Genomic DNA, 22,876 nt, shown 5'->3' on the forward strand with positions numbered 1-22,876 from the left:
CGGGCTTTGTTTTGTACACAATACTGCAGAGAGAGGACGTTTTGGGTGCTGTCTGAAATAAGTGAATCACATTGATCAACAACATTTATTCCCACAAATTAATAAATGCTTTATCTTTTCACTCATGAGACAAAAGGAAACACTTGGGGAGAATTTTTTTTTCTTTGTGAGGAAGTCCTTTTTATGAGAGGATTGATTATGTGGTCATAGATCAGCAAAGTATTTGTCTTCTACAATTTCATGAAAATAATTTTGTCATTAATGAGATTTGCTAGTAAGGCAGAAAGGTCATATCTCTTAAGGATAGAGTCATTTGTAATATGAGACCCTGGTCTCCTTTCTCAGCAAGAGAAAGCGTCATTTCAGATTTAGTCTCTTTACCAGTAGATACAATAAAAGTAATACACAATTTTATAAATTAGTATTTGGAAATAGACTCTTTTTCATCATGACCCATCAGGGGTCCATAGAATTGTCTAAATCAGTAGGAAGCTAGAAAAGGAGGACATGGGGAAAGAACTAATTTTATTGAATGCCTTCTTTATAAGTGCTGTCAGCTTTATTATCAACATAATCCTTGTAGTAATCCTAGGAGGTAGATGTTATTATTCTTGTGATAGAGAGGAGGGAAGTGAAGCTCAAGGAGGATAAGGTGCTCCAAAGCCCACAGCTGCATCATGACAATAGCCACTATTTCGTACTGCTGCGTTAGACTCTATGCGAAGCACTTTACATCCTATGAAATTTAACCTATGCCCATATACAGATGAGGTCGCTGAAGCATCTTGCCCATGGTCACATAGATGAGGACTGGCAGAGTCAGGATTCTGAGTCAGTCCTGGCTGATGTCAATCCTTACTATTCTTACCACCCTCTGTTGGCTCCCAAGAGAGGTGGGTTGGCTGTTCCAATTTATTTTTCCATCTCCAGCTTCTCTTCCCCTTTACCAGTATCCATTCAATCATTCTTTGTTAGATCTTTCACTTTGATAAAGGACACGAAAGCAAATGTGTGCAGACAGGTCCTTTGTCATCATATTTCATTACACAATCAGTCTCAACAGTGAGCCTCTTCTTTTCTTGCTCATTTTGTTGTCCAACATAATTTTCTCCTTTCATTGTCTCCAGTCATTTGCACTCAAGTACTCCTAAAATATTTTAAGATGCAATAAATTCCTCACCACATTTCTAACTTGATGCCTAAGATTCTTTATCATGCTAAAAGAGCTGTAAATATACATATAGACACATGTATATGTATATAAACATATAAATATATATATATACCTATAGTGACATTTAAAAATAAACTGTCACACCACTATTTGAAAACTATCTAGTAAAGGGGTGCCAGGGTGGCTCAGTGGGTTCGGGCCTCTGCCTTCGGCTCAGATCATGATCCTGGGGTCCTGGAATCGAGCCCCACATCAGGCTCTCTGCTCAGCGATGATCCTGCTTCCCCCCCCACCCCTCTCTCTGCCTGCCTCTCTGCCTACTTGTAATCTCTGCCTGTCAAATAAATAAATAAATGAAATCTTTAATTAAAAAAAAAACTATCTAGTAGAATCTAAATAATATAGCAATTTGATGTCCCATGATACATTGTAAGTGTACATAAATGAGTTCTTTACCTGTAGGAAGTTTTCTTCTGTTTTTCTTCTTGAAATTATATTTCCATTCTACTTCCTAATATATTTTTATACTGCAACATATTTCATGTGTCACATACTTCTATGCAACAAAAATATGTCAATAAAGGGAAATAATTTTAAAGTTTTTGTTACCAGACAGTTTAAGTGTTAGAAAATTCTACACAATTTCTCAAAATAGTATAAATATATTACAAGTATTGATGAATAATTACTAGACATAAAATGTAAAATTCTATTGGGATTGCGGCTTTTAATGAGATGAGTAAAGTCTTTCTCTCCAGATATCCAAGGATAAATATAACAGGCTTCAGCGTTAATGCTGAATGTAAGATGTGTAGGTAATGAGTGCTGAGAAACTCTTCACCTAAACAAATAAAAAGGAACAATAGAGGTTTGTTAGAGCAATAAGGCTCAATTCTTTGACTTCTTCTCAGTTCTATGCCAAAATTTACATGGTAGTCTGTCATCAAGATTAGTTTTAGTAATTTCTCAGCTGACAGTTCAATTAGGCATCATTCCCTCTGTGGAAAGCAGAGGATTGGAGTCCATCTGATTTCCAAAAGGATTAATTACCCTATCATTGGAGTCATTCATTCCCCCTTTCTTGAGTACCCTAAAGGTTCTTCTAACCCAGGCAATGACTTAGTAGGTTTGGGAAGAGTGGGAGGTATGCCTTGCTATCATCAAGTGATACAAGAAAGGTGACTGCGGAGGACAGAGAGGAAGGGAGAGACAGCCTGATAGGAGCTTTCTTGTGTCATTCCATTTTAGGAAAGCTTATCTGAATCAATCCATAGCCACTTACTCCCTCCCCCACCCTACCCCCAGCCCCCGGAAGACCACATACCTCCCCTCCCGCAGTGGATCCTGGTCTCTTGCAGGTCTCTTGCATTTGTTTTTCAAGCCTTTGCTCATTTGGCACTTTATCACTTAGTACTGGTGATAAACACTGTGGCCAGGCTTTTTTTTTTTTTTTTTTTTTTTTTTTTTTAAAGATTTTATTTATTTATTTGACAGAGAGAGATCCGAAGTAGGCAGAGAGGCAGGCAGAGAGTGAGGAAGGGAAGCAGGCTCCCCGCCAAGCAGAGAGCCCGATGCGGGGCTCGATCCCAGGACCCTGAGATCATGACCTGAGCCGAAGGCAGCGGCTTAACCCACTGAGCCACCCAGGCGCCCCTAGGCTTTTTTTTTTTTTAAGATTTTATTTATTTATTTATTTATTTGAGAGATAGGGAGAGCGTGGGGGGAAGGGGAGGGGCCAAGTAGTAACAGGCTCCCCTCTGAGCAAGGAGCCAGATGAGGGCTTGATCCCAGGACCTGAGAGCATGACCTGAGCTGAAGACAGACACTTAACCAACCGAGTCACCCAGGCGCCCCATGGGCCTTTTGCCTTCCGATCTTTAGCATACATTTTCTTAAAGTTTTAGGTAATTCCAAGGAGCTCCCCTTAGGGCCTTGTAAATAGGGCAACTATATAGGCACAGATGTTTATCCTGGCCAATTCAATTGGGAAGAAAGAAGAGAGGGAAGGAAGATCACAAATACTCTGGAAAATAGAGAGGGAATTTTACATTATAAGAGGTTGAACCTGTATAGAGGGGCTGTACATCAGGCTACAGTTATTCAAGCCTCTTAGGCTTACATAGAGACATTGTTTGGTTGCCTCCATTCAACATCTATTCCTCAGTTTCCCCAGCAAGAACACCCCTGGCTTATTCTCAGTCACCTGGGTTTGGTGGTTGATCCCATCTCAGTTCTGTGGTTGAGACCTGGAATCTGATGTTCCTGGCTGTAGGGATTGATTAGTTCAAGATAGCACATAATTCAATCCGAGGGATTTTGCCCATGCTTCTAGAAAGAAAGAAAACATTTAAAAAATTTTAAATATATGTTTTGGCATATGGTACTGACAGATGTGCTTTCTTTGCTGCTGGACATGAGTGAATAGACGTAGCTCCAGGAATCTCTGGTAGCCATCTTTCAACCACAAAGGTAGAGGTCTCTTAAACGTTATTTGTTTGTAGAATAATTTACTTTTCCATCTTGAGCTTCTCAGAGCTCTTGGGAGGGCCAAAAAATGGAGAGGAATAAACCTGGGAACTGTTGACCTGGGATTAACCTCTCGCTGATGTGGATAAATTCCTCAATATTCAGTTATATGAACCAATGAAATTTTCTTATTGCTTGTTAATCTGAACTGAGCTTCCTATTACTTGCTACATTAAAAAGTAGTAGCTAATTTAATCACTACTGTAATCAGAATATCTTTGCATGTATTTTGTTAATCATTTTTTTTTCGCATATTGGGACTAAGACATAGATGGTTTAAAGAAAGGATACCATCATTTAAGAAGACTGAAAAGCCTAGATTTCCATTCATTTCAGGGAAGATATTGGTGTTTGTCCGGTCAATATATACTGCCTCTCTTCTCTCTACCTGATCTCTAAAGACATTGAGATCCAGATCAAAATGTCAGTGTTCTTACTGATAGAGCTGCCGTGGTCATAGCTTAGCTGTATCATCCCAGTGAGCTTCTTAATACTTGAGGCCTGAACTGGACTTCGCATTCAGCCATAGACACTGAACCAGCACAGGCCTGTTCTTGTGAAACTCCTGACAAGGGCACGAAGACAGATACACACTCAGTAGATAAGCTGGCTTCCAAGAAAGGGGGGGGCGGGCAGGACTGCAGCATCCAGTGTCTTAGCCCAATCAGCAGTTCAATCTTCTTATCTGGAAGGACAAGGGAGGGGCCGGGGCTGAGAGTCAAGAAAGCAAACGGACAGAAGTCTGTAATCAGAATTGTCGCAAATACAGGGAGGGAGACAAATAAGGCCTTGTATAAAAAAATTAAATGAGTGGGGTTGCTTTAAAGTGGGTAAGCTGGAAGTCTCTCTGAGATGATATTTAAACTGAGACTTGGATGAAAAGGAGCCTGTTATTCAAATGAAAAGGAGCCTGTTATTCAAATGAGAGGTGGAGGTTGGAGTCAGAGAGCTTCGCAGGTAGAGAGCAAGGTAAGGAAGAGTTGGTGGGGGAGTTAGGCAGGGGCTGAACCATGTGGAGCTGTGAGTGACAGTCAGGGGTTTGGATTTCATTCCAAGTGCAGCAGGAAGTTGTCAAACCATTGAACAGTTTAAACAGGAATCAGGGGAGTGACATGAACTTTCATGGTTTAAAGAGATCCCTTTGGCTGTTCTGAAAATGAACTGGGTTAAGTGCCAGAGCAGAGACAGAGAGGTCAGTTGGGAGGATATAGCAATGGTCCAAATGAGAGATAATGATGCTTTGATCTAGAGGAGTAGCAGTGGAAATGAACAGAAGTCTGAGACATTTGGCGATAGGTTAGACACAGTTTGCTGGTGGATTAAATGTAGTTAATCATATTAAAATTATGATTGAATATGGGAAGTAGGGGTGCCTGGATGGCTCAGGGGGTTGGGGCCTCTGTCTTTGGCTCAGGTCGTGATCTCGGGGTCCTGGGATCGAGCCCCGCATTGGGCTCTCTGCTCAGTGGGGAGCCTGCTTCCCCCTCTCTCTCTGCCTGCCTCTCTGCCTACTTGTGATCTCTGTCTGCCAAATAAATAAATAAAATCTCGAAATGAATAAAATCTCAAAATAAATAAATAAATAAATAAATATAGGAAGTAAGGGGCATCTGGATTCTTGCTTAGAGCAAAATGTGATCCTTCCTTTCTTCCTTTTTTCCCTTTCCTTCTCCTTTTTTGTCTTTTTATTATTATTCTTATTACTTTGAGTATGAAAAGAATACATCAGTGTTTTATTTGTAGACATGTTAAGTTTGAGATACATAGTTGAGACTCAACTATATGGATATATGAGTTTGGAATTTACATTTGGGGTATAGATTTGGGAATTATCAGCAGTTAGATGGAATTCGAAGCTATGGGAAGGATTGAAAGGATCTCCAGGGAGAGCAGATAAAGAGAGAGGCCAAGCAATCAGAGGGTCCTCAACATTTAAAGGTCTGAAAAAAACAAAAGGGCCAGAAAGGAGATTGAGAATGAGTAGCCAGTTGGATAGGGGGGGAACTAGAGTATAGCATCACCAAAGTCAAGAGTATTTCAAGGAGGGAGTGGCCAACCGTACCGTGTGTACTCCCAGAGCACTGTAAGATAGGACAGAGAGGGCTTCTGGATTTGGTTCCATGGAGGCCTTAGCTTGCCCTTGACAAGAGTGATTTCAGCAGGGGAGAGAAACCTAACTAGTGCACTGAAGAATGAATGGGAGATGAAGAAATGGAAACAGAGTTACAGGTGACCCTTTGGAAAGATTTTGCCATGAAGGGGAGTAGAGAAGCCATAAAGTTTAGGGAAGGAAATGTGGGGACAAGGGAGGTGTGTATGCGTATGTGTGTTTAAAGACAAGAGATTTTAAAGCTGTTTGTTGCTGATAGAGATGGTCCAGTAGGATAGGAGACTGTAACATGCAGGAAGGAAAGGTTAAGCAAAGCAGTGAGGTCCTTGAGAAGGAGATTGAATCCAGAGCACAACGGTAAAGACTGAAAAGTGAGAGGAAGGGCCTATCATCTACCTTTCAGGGCAGAACAAGGAGTTGGGAGCAGAAGTGAGCAGAGACGAAGGAGGGTCCATCTGATCCTTCCGTTTTCTTAACGGTATTCAAGACCTTGGATAGAGTAATATGTTTATATCATCCCCAGTAAGTCCCTTGTCTTATAATAATATTTTTAATGCTGCCCTAGGTAAATCAAAAAATGGTCTAATTTATAACGTTGTGAGACTTTTCACAGATCCAAATTCACAAAGAAAAACAAATTTCTTGATCAAAGCCTGTGTGTAAATTTTTTCACTAAAAGTACATTCTGATTGACCATATTTTGAATTAAATAGAACCAAGAGCATTCTACAATTATGATGATAGATATGATTACTGACATTTGGAAGCAGCTTGCCTGAGTAGACCAGACAGTTAGAATTTCACATGAAATAGGCTGAGGTTCAAACCTATACAGGACTGAGTGCTTTGCACAGAGAAGAATTTCCATGGCGGAGAACTGCATTCTTAACCTGTGCCAGGTATTTTAAAAACATGCTGTTTTGGTCAAAGGGAGCATAGGGAGGAGGTGGAACGGGTGGGGAGAGAAACATTACGGATGACTTTGTGCAAACTCATCACTGCTATTGGAAAAACAACACAAAACCACAACCAAGTCAGTAACATTATCTTTGGCCTTTAAAGAATGGTACATGTTTTTGGCTGACTATCATCCTCAATAATTTATCTTGATGTTACATAATGCGTTCCTTAAGAAAACTCAAAAATGCCCTACACAAGTTGCTTCATTTGTCTTCATTGCATTATGAAGCTGAGAGCAGAAGGGAAGTTGTCTAGACCAGGGCTGTCTAATAAAAATATAACCCAAGCCATGAATGAGATTTAAAATTTTCTAGTACCTACATTTTTTTAAAAGGTAAAAAGTAATAGGTTCGAGTGCTTGGTCGCCACATGGTATCTCAATTCTAGAGAATAATAGAAAGGATGATGGTCACAGAATTCAAAGTCTGGGCTCTGTTGCAAGTTAATAAAATATGAGTAAGAGTTTATCACTGTCCTGCTCAAAATCCTCCCAAGACTTCCCATCACTCTTTTTCATGTTGTTTTCTAAATATTTATTTATTTGAGAGGGAACAAATATGAGGGGGGGATAGGGGCAGAGGGAGAAGTAGACTCCGCACTGATCAGGGAGCCTGACATGGGGCTCCATCCCAGGGATCATGCCCTCAGCCAAAGGCAGTTGCTTAACCAACTGAGCCACCCAGACACCTCTTCCCACCGCTATTAGAACAACAGCTAGCTCTTACCTGTGAGGCTGACTGTGATGCAGCCCCATCGCCCTTACCAACTTTATGGCTTCCAGCTTCCCCTGGATCTTTCTGTGCCCATTCCCGCCTCCGCCCTACTTCAGAGAGTGCCACTTCCTCCTCCTTCAGCCTGGAATGCATCTCCTCACGGCTTAGTTGATGAATTTATTCAAGTTTTTGCCGAAGTGTCATCTCAGGAAGACTTACGATCTAAAATAGCAATTTTCTCTAGCCACTCTCCAGCAATGCACCCTGCTTTCTTCGTGTTCATTACACTAAATTCTGAAGATATGCATGCATTTTTAAATTTGTTTACTATCTCCTCTGACAGAAGGTTAAGTTCTTTGAGGTCAAAGACATTGCTTTGTACCTGTTGGAACACGAGCACCTGGAATAGTGCCTGGCACACAGCGGGCTTGTTGAATGTATGAGTGAATGGTGTTATTTATGGCAGATCATTTAGAGGGTATAGTATAATGTTTAAGGGTATACATTCTGGAGTTATACTGCTTGAGATCAAATTCCAGCCTGTCTTCTTACTATCTATTCCTTTGAGTAATTACTTAACTTAAACTTCAGCTTCCTCATCTGAAAAATGGGAATGTTAATAGTAGCATCTATTTCATAGAAAGGATATTGTTTGGTTTTGAGGGTTAAATGAGATAACGTCTATAAAGGACCTAATACGGTTTCTGGCCGGTAGTAAGGACTCAAGAAAATGTCCCATTATTACCTGTGAAATACAGATTGAAATGAGTGCCTTGGCTCACAGGCCTCCCTCGACCTACCCCCCTGCTCCAGAGACATGGTTCTTGTCAGGGTTACCAACACTCCTTTCCCTTTGCCTCTGTGGTGCATGCATTCCCATTTCTAACGCAGCCATCCTTTTAACTCCATTGGATACTGTCAAACATTTTCTCGGACTTCCATAGTACATAGGCCCTCCTACTGCTACTCTGCTTGTTCTCTCTCCCTTCGTTTGCCGACTCCTCCTCCTAGCCCCTTGTTTATGCTCCTCCAGGCTCTGCTTTTGAGGCTGGTTACTCTACACCGACTCCCTGAGCCGTCTCACCCATTCCTAGGATTTCAATTGTCATTTCTCGGCTGCTGATTCCAGATCTACATCTTTAGCCCAGCTTTCACTCCTGAGCTCTAGGTCCATATCCACAGTGGACTTGTAGCCGTTCTGCTTGGATATCCAATACTGAAATCATTCCATTTCCTCCACACCTGCTCTTCTTATGGGTGGTCTATCTTAATCAGTGCCCCCCGCCCGCCCACCCCGTGTTCAAACCAGAAAATGCAGTATCAGTCTTGGGTCCTCCCTCTTCCAGACCGCATTCCGATCTATCACAAAGTACTCACAAATCTTTCACCTTCTCCTGTTGTCATACCTGAATTCAGGCCAACATCACTTCCTGTCTAGATTCCGGGCAGGACTAAGCTTCCTACTAGACCCCTCTGTATCCATTCTCTCCTCCCTCTAATTGTCTACAAAATAGCTAGAATAATCTGAATAAAATGCAAATTCAATCTCACTATCATGCCCAGAGCCTCACTGCTTAGTGATGCAAGGTGATACATAGCTCCCCATTGCCTTTAAGGATAAAGTCAAATTTGGTGGTAATTTAATTATATGTGTTCAAAAGTTATACACACACACTTGTTACAAACAAAACAGCAGTCCTCCAAATATCCTCCACATCAGTGTGCATCACCTCTTATGCTTCGGGTCCCAAGAGGCAACCGCTATCGATTATTTTACCTGACTTCTTCAGAATCATTTCTCTAGAGAACGTGTTTATGTTGACATTTAAAAAAAATTAAGTGATTTCCAACTCTAGAAGTTGAAGATTCAGCTTATTTTCACCATCCCCTACAGTACTTATCATATACATGAACACTTCCCATTCTTCATCTTCTCAATGTGGCTATAACTTAATTTTATTACATTTAGTATTTGCACTGATAGGGCTTTGTAAATCATAGTGTATACTAAGCTATGAATATTTATCTTTTCCTGTATAATTTTTTTCCTTGTAATTACTGTCTCCCCCCACCCCACCTCCCATAACTTGGTTTTTGTAATAAGAGGCTTGACTCCATTTGATGTTTGTTGACAGCTTTCAATCTCGTCCCCTCATTTCCTATCTCCCCCACATCTGGGCAACCAAGAGAAGAGACCTGTGTAGGCCTTTACCACTAAGAGTCGATGGGAATTTCAAATATAGTGCAGGCTCGAACCTATGTTAAGTGGAATCCCCACCATGCTGGCTCTACTCTTTAATCACAATCAAAACCCCAACCACTCCTAGCCCTTTGCTTATTCTCTCACTGGGCCCCTGAATGAACCCTTTCCCTGCTGGGAAAACCCTGCTAAATGTTAGTACTAAATATGGCAGGTGCCCCAGTGACCTAATGGATAAGGCACTGGCCTCCTAAATATACTTCATTTATATTCACTGGTGGGTGCATTGTATCATGTGTCTGGACACTCAAATAAATTCCTGAGTGGTGATTATGCCTACCTCTGGGCAGACAGATCTCTGTACTTTCTACATATTTATCATTAATACACCCCCAAACTGCCCACACCCTCGGTTTTATAAATTTTCCCTCAACATACTTTAAATGCCAGTTACCTTGTCTGTGTCATTTTCTTGATGATCTTTCTCCTGGGGCCTTTGCCCTGCTCCAGCCCACCAGATGGGTTGATCTTTAAGTTTCCTCTAGAGCCACAGTCTTAGATTTTTTCGTTCACCAACATCCTGTCTTTCTCATGTATTGAAATCTCATTTCCTGGATTCCGTTTTCTCTTGTCTTATTTTGGTTGAACAAATCCTCTGATAGCTTCCTGAGAAATGGACCTATGAAGCAATATTTTTGATCTTTCACGTCTGAAAAGGTATATTCTGCCTTCCCACTTAATTCATAATTTGAATGGGGAACTCTACAAGTTACTTTCTTCTACTATTTTCTAGCATCTGGTGTGGCTGAAAGTCTGAAGCCGTTCTGGTTCCTAATTCTTTTTAGATCGTGTTTTTCTTTTCTGGAAGTTTTTAAAATATTCTAATACCACAGTAGGTTTTGCAATTTTATAATAAAACAACGTAGGTTTGTTTTCATCCATTGTCTTGGAGCCTGTTTCAATTTGGGAAGTCATGTCCTTTCATTTCAGGAAGTTTTCTCAAATTGTTATTTCTTTGATAACTTCCCCTCTCCATCTTCTCCATTCTCTCTTTCTAGAACTCCCGTTATTCAGATATTGAACTTCCTGGAGTAGTTTGTACCTCTCTCATTTTAAAAAATGTCTTCTTCTCTTTCCATATTTTTGTTTTTCCTTCTAGGATGGTTCCTCATCTTTATATTTTATGCCTTCACTTGAAGTTTTCTTTTATACTATGATATTCTTAATGTCGAAGAATTAATTTTGCCCTCTCGCTGCTACTTTTAAAAACATTTATAACGTCCAGGGTCACCTGGGTGGTTAAGTATTTTAGTCGGTTAAGTGTATTAGTCGGTTAAGTATCTTATTCTTGATTTTGGCTCCCATCATTTGCCCATGAACGTGGGTTCATGAACTTGAGACTCGAATTGGGCTCTGCGTTCAGCTGGGAGTCAGGTTCCCTCCCTCTCCCTCTCCCCTTCCCCCTGCTCAAATAAATAAATGAATCTTTTTTTTTTAAAAGATTTTATTTATTTATTTGACAGACAGATCACAAGTAGGCAGAGAGGCAGGCAGAGAGAGAGAGGAGGAAGCAGGCTCCCTGCTGAGCAGAGAGCCCGATGCGATGCGGGACTCATCCGAGGACCCTGAGATCATGACCTGAGCCGAAGGCAGAGGCTTTAACCCACTGAGCCACCCAGGCATCCTAAATAAATGAATCTTTAAACAAGACAAAGCCAAAAAAAATATTTGTAGCATCCAGTTCTTTTTTTTTTTTTTAAGGTTTTATTTATTTATTTGACAGAGAGAGACACAGAGAGAGAGGGAACACAAGCAGGGGGAATGAGAGAGGGAGAAGCAGGCTTCCCAGGGAGCAGGGAGCCTGATGTGAGACTCTATCCCAGGATCCTGGGATCATGACCTGAGCCCAAGGCAGACGCTTAATGACTGAGCCACCCAGATGCCCTAGAAGCATCCAGTTCTTACCTAACAATTGCAATACCTTATACTATTTCATATAATTGAAGATATTAATAGTAAGATTTTTTTTCCCTTCCTGTAGAGTCTTTATTTCTTCCTGGTTGCTTTTCTTTTTCTTTTTTAAAGGTTTTATTTATTTATTTGTCAGAGAGAGGCAGCACACAATCAGGGAGAGATGCAGGCAGAGAGAGAAGCAGGCTCCCTGCTGAGCCAGAAGCTCCATGTGGGTATTCAATCCCAGGACTCTGAGATCATGACCTGAGGTGAAGGCAGACATTTAATTTCACTAAGCCACACAAGTGCCCCAGACACCAAATAATTTTGATATGACTCATGCTTACAGGTGGGGAATATTGTATTAAATATTAGTTATGACCAAGTTGCTTTTTATTAATCCATTACCCTGATGCACGCTGCAATGGCTCAACAAGTCATAGTCCTAGAATGTTTAGTTCATTTACAAACACCAATTAGAGTAGAAAGGAGCCTCTTTTTCAAAGTCAGTTGTATTATCTTTCAATACTGTACTTTTAACATTTCCCTTATGGTAGAAAAAAGCAAAAGACAGCACTGGAATTTAGGAGCTTTGACCCATCCATTAACCTGCGTGACTTTGATTGGTTTTTTGAACTCTGACTGCTTCAGAATATTTCCTTTCTATACAATAAGGACAACCCTAATTATATCCAAAGTGTAGCAAAAGAAAAAGAAATGTCATAGAGCATGCTGCAAAAATGTTTTTTTTTAAGATTTTTATTTGTTTATTTGACAGAGAGAGAGATCACAGTAGGCAGAGAGTCAGGCAGAGAGTGAGGGGAGAAGCAGGCTCCCTGCTGAGCAGAGACCCCCCCAACTCAGGACTTGTTCCTAGGACCCTGAGATCATGACCTGAGCCGAAGGCAGAGGTTTTAACCCTCTGAGCCACCCAGGCGCCCTACAAAAATGCTTTATAAAAGAAAAGTTTTTGGTAACCAAACAGTGTCTCAGTCTAAAACTGGATGCTGTGTGATGATCTTGGGGATGGTCTCTTGGCATCTCTAGGCCCATTTCCTTGTGTAACATAGTGCTAATGATAATGTCTCTTAGAGTAGTATAGGCTAAAATGAGATCATCAATTTATACCCTGTTATAAAACTGTAAGTATCTTAATTACATTTAAAAATAATAAATAGTGAGTTTAGCTAGCAAATGCGATGTCTGATGATACCATCAATAAAATTGTTCTGTGGACACTTTTTCTGGCTAATAAACACTTGATTAGAATAGGCATGTGAGGGGCTCCTGGGTGGCTCAGTGGGTTGGGCCCCTGCCTTCAACTCAAGTCATGATCCCCGGGTCCTGGGATTGAGCCCTGCATTGGGCTTCTTGCCTGGTGGGGAGTCTGCTTCTCTCTGCCCCTCTGCTCCTCTCCTGCTGCCCCTCTCCCACTCGTGCCCCTCTCCCACTCTCTCTCTCAAGTAAATAAGTAAAATCTAAAAAAAAAAAAAAAAAAAAAAAAAGGCATGTGAATGCAGATGAACTGTCAAAGGCCTTGGAAAGAAAGGTTAGGATTTTTTGATGGAAGAGCTGCGTTTCTGAACGTAATTGCCCATAATAGAACTCGTCTAAACTGACCAAAAGGCATGAGGTTTTGATTCCCTAAAGCATTAGCTTCTGACCACTTTCACATCCATATCTAGAGATCAATTACAGAATTGATCCCTGAAATTTAATTCTGATGGATGTGGAACATGATGCAGTGAAATGAATGACGGTCATAAATGGGGACCCTTTCTTAATGACACATCTATATCACACATACAAATAACACCAAAGGGCCTAATTAAGCGACTTGTGTCTTCATTAGAAATGGTGGTTGGTATTTTCTTATATGGACTTCCATTGTACAAATTACATAATGATGGAAAGCAGGAATGAGGTAACGATATTTATTTAAGCATGGTTTAATATGACAGGGCAATTTACCAGTATTTCAGTGCATGCTTTGACCCTGGTAGTTTATTTCCTTCAGAACTATTCTGAGCTAATTTACGCTTGACATCATTTGGATGTTTTGGCAGCTTCTTTGTTCTTACTACAGCCATTTGCAAGCAAATCAATTACTTAGGTCCCTAGGTCTCTTGAATATACGATGAACAACTATAGAATTACCTATAAAACTATCAGACAATATAGGTTTTATTTCTGCACAAGCCTGGAGATTTGTGGCAACAGTGAGTGATTCTGTAAATGTGAAAAAGATTGAAATTAGGAGTCACTAGGCAATGGATGGCTTTAGAACAGGGTGAGGGAGGGTTGGGGGGCTCCATTTATATGAGTTTGAATACCCTGGTTTCTGCAAACTTCCATTTTCCTCCCCCTTTTTATTTTAATTTGCTCTATGTCAATGAAACAAAACAAAACAAAAACCCTTAAAAGCCCCAGGAACTCTTTTTTTTTTTTTTTTTTTTTTTAAAGATTTTATTTATTTATTTGTCAGAGAGAGAGTACACACAAGCAGGCAGAGAGGCAGGCGGAGGCAGCGAGAGAAGCAGGCTCCCCGCTGAGCAAGGAGCCCGATGTGGGACTCGATCCCAGAACCCTGGGATCATGACCCGAGCTGAAGGCAGCGGCTTAACCAACTGAGCCACCCAGGCGTCCCAGCCCCAGGAACTCTTAAGGCTAGACATTATCCAGGAATTGGAACACAAATGTTGGTGACAAGAGTTTCGGATTCCATGTGCCAGTTTCACTGATGACTCACTGGGAACTTGGTATAAGTCTCTTAACATTGTGCTACTTTAGTTCCTGCTGGATGTGTTCAAAAAAGGAGGATGATATTTGATCCTAAAAATAATTAACTAGGGTGACTGTTTAGATTTCTAAGAGGATGTCTAATTATGTAAATTTCTACCACTTTAGTAATCATAACCTGCTTGTATGTCTTAATATTTACTCTTTGGCTAAATTCGAAAACTTTACATTCATAAACATGCATTTTCTCTCTTTCTCTCTTTAACTTCACTTTCCAACTCTATGCCCCACGTGCTTGGCATTCTTGTTTTAGGGGAGTTTGTTTTGTTTTGTTTTGTTTTTTACTTATAATATTTTTTCATAGTGTTTCAGATCAGTAAATCTGTTTCTGCTTTTGCTGGATTCTAGATTCTAATCAAATCCTCTATATTCCATCTTATTTGGATTAGGAATCATTCCCTTAAAATTTACTGCCAGCATATTAGCCTGCTATTTTTCTTATATGGACAAGATCCATTTATAATAGATGAATAATTTATGTATAACAGAACTAGAAATAATGTAACTTAAATTTCACATAATTTTTGTTGATGGTCTCGTCCATCTTATTTGCATGTTAATTACTCCTCATTAATATATCCATCTTGTATATAAGCTGGGAGAGGAAAAATTTCACCATTCAACTCAAAATCAGAATTTTGCAGCTATGAATGTCCCTTGAGGTCATCTAGTTCAGGCCCCTCATTTTACAGGTAAGAAAGTGGGCAAGTCACTTACTTATCTAAGGCCACACAACACTAAGAGTTGGATGTCCAGTCACTGTTGTTACCACTCAAGGTCTAATTAATACATATGCATGCTTCAAATTTTTTTTTTAAGATTTTATTTATTTACTTGACAGACAGAGATCACAAGTAGGCAGAGAGGCAGGCAGAGAGAGATGAGGAAGCAGGCTCCCTGGTGAGCAGAGAGACCGATGCAGAGCTTGATCCCAGGACCCTGGGACCATGACCTGAGCCAAAGGTAGAGGCTTTAAGCCACTGAGCCACCAAGGCGCCCCCAAATGCATGCTTTAATTGATGAATTTGATTAAGGTCAACCCAGGCTGGGTTCAGCCTCTAGGTAAGCTTATCTGTTTATATTCAGATTCTCCACCTTTAATTCAGGCCAGCCAAAACTATAACCTTGTGAACCGAAGTTGGGATGGAGAACTGGCACAGATCCATCCTCCCACTGAAAATACATATGCCACACAGATGCTGGATAGTCATCTTGGTTTCTGAGGACAACACATCACTTCTCAGTGGCAGCAATACATTCCACATTCATTTGACATTTAATTTACAACCGCTATGAAATAGACATCGTACTTTTTGTATCTAAGGTCCCTGCTCTCAGTGAACTTACATTCTAGGATGAAGACGTGTATGAAACAAACAACTGTGTAAAGAGTCGAGTCCTATAACTGTTCACAGTTTAAAAGCATCCAGTTAAAAATTTCCTTCTTTGTGTCACGGTTTCTTGCAAAATTAACCATTTTAATATATAGCCAACAAAGGGGTTGTTAAGCATAATTGGAAAGTTGGTTATTCATATTTGACAAAGTTTATTTGGTCCATTACTGTCTCTCCTGTTAGGTCTATTGTATACTATTAGGTATACTGTTAGGTATACTATTGTATACTATTGTGATTAGGTGAAGCATTTTTAGAGGTGGGAGAGCTGAAGTTTTGGAGTGGGGTAGATAAAAATGCAGTAAATATTACTTTTATGTTTTAAATTACTATTTTTATTAGTATTTATAAGTAACTGTTCTTTGGGTAAAACATTCAAATTATACTTAAAGGTATAAAGGGCAAAGGGAACATTATATCTGGGTATGCATGCTTCATAGTTCTTTGTTCTTTTTAAATTTTTCTTTATTTATTTGAGAGAGAGAGAGAGTGAGCACTGTATGCAAGTGGGGGAAGGGGCAGAAGGAAAGGGAGAGAGGCAGAATCTCAAGGGGATTTTGTGCTGAGTGCAGGACCCTATGCAAGGCTCTATCCCATGACCCTGAGATCATGGCCTCAGCTGAAATCAAGAATCAGATGATAAACCCTGGGCCACCCAGGAGCCCCTTTGTTCTTTTTAAAGAGAAATATCCTACGCACATAGAAACATAAGTATATTTCTTTCCACAAATGAGTTGATGATTAATATGCTTTTTATTCACTTACCCTAGATATATTTATACATCAATACATACTGAGTTATCTCATTAAAAAAATGTTTACCTACTGTACCTTTGTATGGATATGCCATGATTTACTCAGGCAGAAGCTGACCTTAGTTGGAAATATTAAATACTGGGGAGGTGAAATGGAGAATGTATATCTGTATGTGTATTTACGTATATGAAATAGTCACTGTCAGAGTAAATAGGATAGGCACAGACATACAGTAGTCAAAGTTTATTCATTTATTTTTTTAAGATTTTATTTATTTATTTGACAGAGAGAGAGAGCACAGGCCGGGGAAGAGGCAGGCAGGGGGGGAAGGAGAAGAAAGCTACGCTCTGAGGAGAGAGCCAGATGGACCTGAGGCTTGCTCCCAAGACCCTGGGATCATGACCTGAGCTGAAGGTAGACACTTAACCGACTGAGCCACCCAGGCGCCCTGTAGTCAAAGTTTATTAAATTAATAACTATTTCATCTTTGTGGACTGGTAGATAGAACCCATTGGTATTTTGATTGGTTGCTTTTTGTCTTTTTATTCATAGCTTCTGATAACTTTCTCCCTAACCAACTGGAGGAAGTGGTAAAAGTCAAACTTTTTCCTGTTTGAGGACATACTTGGTGCAGCCTGTAATATCTAAATATGGTCACTGGGACCCAACATCCTTGCATTTTTAACTCATATTCTTGATGAATTCCCCACCCTCCTTTGCTCCCCACTTGGCTTGACTTCCTGTCTTTTATCAGCAGCAATCTATCAAGACCCTATAATGTGCTCAGTACAGAGCAGAACAAATCCAAGTGTTCTACCTCACAATTTAAGGAAGGCAGGGGGCTAGTTTTTGTTTTAAGATAAAAGTCTTTTAACAAAACACAAACTCCCCAAAACTTCCTTTAAACCAAACAGGATTGTCACATGCTCACAAGCTCTTATTACTTACACAGCCAGATGACTCAAGATTACTAAATTTCTATTCATAAGGAGTTTGCTGGCCCCAAATCAACATTCAGGCCCTCCCCCATCTTCCTTCTCTCTCCCCTGGGAGACTGACGTTTGGAGCGCTCGCTGCACCACGTTTTAACAGAATGAAGACAATGTGTGTTTGCTGCCTGAACTGTTTGTTCTGGGATTTTAAAAAACCTCCCCTAACCCCCTTCTTTTAAAATTTTATTTTTTTGAGGGGAGAGGAGAGGAGGTCACAATCTTTTTGGCCTCCAAGTCTTCCAATTTGGAAATACATTCTAAAACTGATAGAGACGAAGGACTTCTGTTTGCTATTTACCATGGAACTGGGTGTTCATATCAGAAATTAGCTACATCTACATGCCCATCAGTCACTCAGAGTGACACAGGGGTGAAGGAAATAGCACTAGCTCTGCCTTGGGGGGTTGGAGATGACGCTTCCACCTTGCACTTGACCCCTAAAAAACGGGCCCACCTTTCCCTTTGGATCTTTCACTTCACAGTCTCCCGGGCAAAACTGGAAAAAAAAAAAAAAATCCCCGTCAAACCTGAGTGGTCCCCAGGCCTTTCCATTCCCGGACTCAGAGGCAGTGGTGGCGGCCACCTCCTTCCCCCAACTCCTCGCTCCTTTCACACGCGTTCGTGGCAAGGAGAAAACCACTCAGATAAATGACCGCGATCCAGAGCCTTCCCTTTAGGGGGCCTCCCCACAGAGTAAGACGGAGTCCCAGTCGCGGCCAGTTGCCAGCCCTGCCTGTTCGAGGCCCTCCGCCGGGCCGGGGGCCGGTCCGGGAGAGAGCGGGCGGGGCGGGGCGGGCAGGGCCGGGGGAGGCGCGCGGGGGCGGCCGGGAGGGGGCGCCGCGGGGGCGTGAGCCCGGCTATGAGGCCCGAAGAGGACGCGGACTCCGAGCCCTGGAGCCGAGGTCCCGCGGGGGGTTCCGCGCCCGGGGTCCTTTGCCCAGGAAAGGCGGGGCAGAGGCGGCGGGAGGGGCGGGGAGGGTGGGGCGGGTGGCGGTTCCTCGCCGCGGCTCTTTTCTCTCGAATTTCCGAAACTCGGGGCTGAGAACTTCTCCCCGCCTGTGCCCCGCGTACCCTGCGACCCCCGGCTCCCGCACCTCGTGCTCAGCCCGCCCCCGCCCCGCCTCCGGCCGCGCCACCCCCACTGCCGGCCGCCCGCCGCGCTGCTCTCGGTTACAAAGGAGGGAAAATGAGCCGGGCGGCGGCGGCGCGGCGCGGGGCCACGGCGGCGGCGGCGGCTGCGATGGCGGCCGCCCCCGGCACCACGTAGAACGCCCCCGCCCGCCCAGCCGCGGCCCAGGCCCGAGAGGAGCCTGCAGCTCGCCACTCGCCTCCCGAGCCCAGTGCGTCGCCTCCTGGCCGGAGGAGGAGGTAGTGAAGGAGGAGGAGGAGGAGGAGGAGGCGCCGCCTTCTTGCCGCGCGCCCTCGCCGTTGTCTGCGCTTCGCTCTGGACCAGTTTGGGGAAGTTGCCGGAGCCCAGTGTCGCCCAGATGTGCGACCTCATTGAGCCGCAGCCCGCCGAGAAGATCGGCAAGATGAAGAAGTTGCGGAGAACTTTGTCGGAGAGTTTCAGCCGCATTGGTGAGTGGCGCGCTGCCCCGGGCACCCGGCCCGTCGCCTCCGGCGCCGGTGCCTCCTCCCCGCGCTTCTGGCACCACCAATGCAGCGGCCACCCGGGCCAGCGTGGGGTGCGCTGCGAGCGGTCGGTGGAGGGAACAGTGCCCAGACCTGGGGGGAGGGCGACAATGGAAAGGAGAGACACCCCTCTCCTTTAGGATCTCGGGGTTCGTTTGTGGATGATCTTAGCCTACAATTTGGGTTCCGTCTCTCGCCACTGGCGCTCGGGCTGTCGCGCCTGCGGTGGACAGGCGATGGGACTCCCCGGGCCCCGCTGCGCACCCGGCTGCGCGGTCGCCTGGGTTACTTCTTATTTTTTTGCGCGCAGGCTCTGCCCTGGGGGTGTTTAGTCAATAATTTAGCTTTGAAAATTGGTGAGACGCTGAGCTGTGCCTTGTTATTGTTTAACACATCCAATCTAAAGGGAAGTGGGGCAGATACCTTGGGACCTTTTGTTCGGTACTTCGGGTCCTCGAAAGCGAGATTTGGCTGTTCCGTCCCGAGCTCTCTGAATCTTTCCATTGCAGCAAATAAATGCGCGCTGTGAACTTCTCTGAACATTTAGGAATAAGTGTCCCGAACTTCTTATATTTACCAGAGCCAGAGCTCCAGAGCTATTGTCTTTAAACCAGCCAGCCAACCAACCAACTGATCTACAAATAAAAAACGACTGGGAAATGTTTAGGACATTTAAGAATAAATCCATGTCACGAACTATTAACAGGGTGACAACAGTATTATGTGGAATGGGTTTCTTAGCTTTTTGGGATTGGCCATAGAAAACCCCCTTTAAAACGGTGGCTGCTTCCTCTAACATTATAACCTTCATTTATATAGGTAACTGTTCGCAGCAAGAGAATCATACAAGCACTAAAAATAACCCCTCAGATTCCCTAAGAAGCTTTCTAGCCTTTGTTTCACTTATTTAACATGTCATCCATGTTAATGAACGTGTTAATGGAAATTAAGCATAAGGTACTTAATTCCTTAAAATAAACTCCTGGGGTGCATATGAGTATTGTAGTCATCCTTCCATCCCTTCCTTTAAAAATCACTCTATAAGTGCACTCTAAAATATGCAAACTTTGTTCAAGTAAGAGAAAATAATGGATCAAAATTTAGCCAGTTTTCTTTAACTTAAAATTTCTCATTAGTATACAACGTCTCTCCCAAAATGACTGTAAAGTTATGGTGTGAAACCAATATTTAATCCTGGTTTTACTTACTACATGTATTGGGTATTTGCAGTTTCACTTTTACTTAGGGATGTATATGAAGAGTTTCTACATGCAAATGAAGTTTGAAGCCAGGAGGAATGTGAGAGAGCAAGGTGTTGAGTTGGTGTGCATTTTTGAGGAGGATGTCCAGCTCAGGACCCAAACCATTACAGAGGCAGGTTCTGGAGTCCATTAAGCCCTGTTCTAAAACACATTAACTGTATATTTACTAATGCTAATGACTCTGTTGGAGCCCTTCCAGTTTGTGTTAAATAATTCATTGCAGTTGAATCTCAGTAAGAAACCAAGGACATTAATACAAAAATTCCTTATGTTTAAGCGATTTCAAGATTTTGATAGACAATCAGTAAAATTTGGATTAACTACAATGCAGCAAATGGGGGTATTACAGTTAATTGGATTTTCTAGCTTACTGAGATTTAGTGATGTGAAACTCCTTTTGATTCCAGCACTTGTTAAAATATCTTCTAAGATCTGGTAGATTTTACTTCCTCCCTTTCAGAAACAATACAGTGCAGTGAACATAACTGATTGTTTCTTGTATTGATGGAAGGTCACGATTCTGCATAGTAACTCTAATTCTGGTGTACTGTAAAAGGAGATAGAGAGGTCTTATGTGGTTATGCTTGTATAGCAAACCCAAGACATGCACTGGAAATGGGGTTACAGAAAAACTAATCTATATTATCTATGTATTTTCTTTATGTTTTATTTGCAGAGTTACAGAGCAATAAAATCAGTTTGATTATGTAAAGATTTTAAGGTGCTTGAGGCTATTGAATGGAATTTTTACTCTGGAATTATGTAGTGCATAGATGAAGGGTGTGGGCTGTGTGTGTCAGACCATTGGGGATTTGCCATCTTGCCACTTGTAGCTATGTGACCTTGGACAGGTCCCTCAACTTCTGAGCTTCAGTTTTTCATGTACAACTCAGTTTTGTTACTGGCACTTAGTAAAATAATGCATATGATGTCCTGCGTGGTATGTAGTGCAGACTCAATAGGTGTTTGTAATGTTATTATTATTGGTGATTATATCATTGACGTAATTGATCTTCTAGGTTGGAAGCAAGAGAAATGAGGGCTAGAAGTGGCTACTGACTTTATAGTCTAAAAACAGGATGGGTTTTGAACCCTGTTTTCCCAGCTTGCTGTGTGTGTGCCTTGGGCAATTAGCAGAATATCCCTAAACCCCAGAGTCCACATGTATGAATTTTCTCAAGGTTGTTGTGAAGAATAAATCAGGTAGGATACATAAAATATCTAGTGCAGTATCTGTTACATGTGAAGAACAGTACTGGGGGCTGATATTCTTCCTTCCCATTTCTGTTTATTCCCTGTCTTCCTCTTGTCTTCATTGGTACTTCATGAGGAGATCAAAGAGTGAATGGTTTATTCTTGTTGAATAATCTGACATTTCAATATATTCATTCCCTTTAACCAATCTATGATGGCTTTTGAAATAAACATACTTACTTAATTTTGCTTTTTTAGTATGATTCAAAAGTATAGCTTGTTATATGGCAAAATATACAGTATTGTTGTTTAACCATGAGAAATTAGTCATCTATAGAAAATGAGGATAATTTTTGAAAGTATGTGATATTCAATGTTTTTTATTAACAATTTTGACTATATTAAAGTGGTAATGCTAATGTTAAATTTTTTCATACATGAATGATCATGTCAACTTTGTCACTACCCATCCCAAATACAGCTGATCTGAGATTACTATATAATATAAGTTCTAATAAAACACATTTGCTTTCAAGCCATAGCACTCTAATTTATGACATCTGCCAGAGAGTGACTTTAACACAGTTACAGTTCTTTAAAAGATGGGTGTAATTGAATTTCAAAGTCATCCTCTGATTTCAGTGGTGTTTATCGTTTTCTGTTAAATAGTGTCAGTGTGTTCACTTATTTAGGAACTCCTGCAGTTGTCTCATGTTTTTCTTTCTTTCTTTCTTTTTTAAAATTTTGATTAGCATAAAAAATGACAAATGGGTACTTAGTTGTTAAAAAGTTTATATTAAAATCCTTTTCCTCTTTTCTTTTCTTCTTTCTTTTAATTTTTGAATGATAGCCTAGGAGGAGGAAGGTTTTCTGTAATATCTAGAGTAAGATTAAGGTCAAACTGGCATTTCTTCATATTCATTTGAATGCATTTCTTCATACTTGGATTAATTTGTAGAGAAAGGAAGTTTATACTCTGTGATGCTAGAGATGAACCCCGTCTATACCATTTCTTTAAAAGGTGTAGTTTGTGAGAGAACTGAATGAAATGAAGAGGCTATGGATACACTGAATTTTGGGGTTTGTTACCTTGTGCTGAAGTGTGTAATGTGGGGTCCAGCTGTCATTTGCTAAGTCCATTCTTAAGGGTAAAGTTTCAGGCACAGAATTTAGATATAGTACCATATTCTCTCCCAATGTAGTGTCAGAAG

The 22,876-nt window shown here is 41.6% G+C and overlaps 1 protein-coding gene across 1 annotated transcript in view; it reads left to right on the plus strand.

Annotated features, from left to right (window-relative positions):
• The first annotated feature begins 18,786 nt into the window (after positions 1–18,786).
• CDK14 (cyclin dependent kinase 14) overlaps positions 18,787–22,876 on the plus strand; it is a 582,239-nt gene continuing 578,149 nt past the window's right edge. Inside the window, exon 1 of the mRNA XM_080818397.1 lies at positions 18,787–19,155. Coding sequence (XP_080674523.1) covers positions 19,065–19,155 — 91 coding nt within the window. The 5' untranslated portion in view covers positions 18,787–19,064. The remainder of the gene's footprint in view (positions 19,156–22,876) is intronic.

The sequence above is a fragment of the Martes martes genome (genome assembly GCF_963455335.1).
Source record: "Martes martes genome assembly, chromosome: 11".
NCBI lineage: Eukaryota > Metazoa > Chordata > Mammalia > Carnivora > Mustelidae > Martes > Martes martes.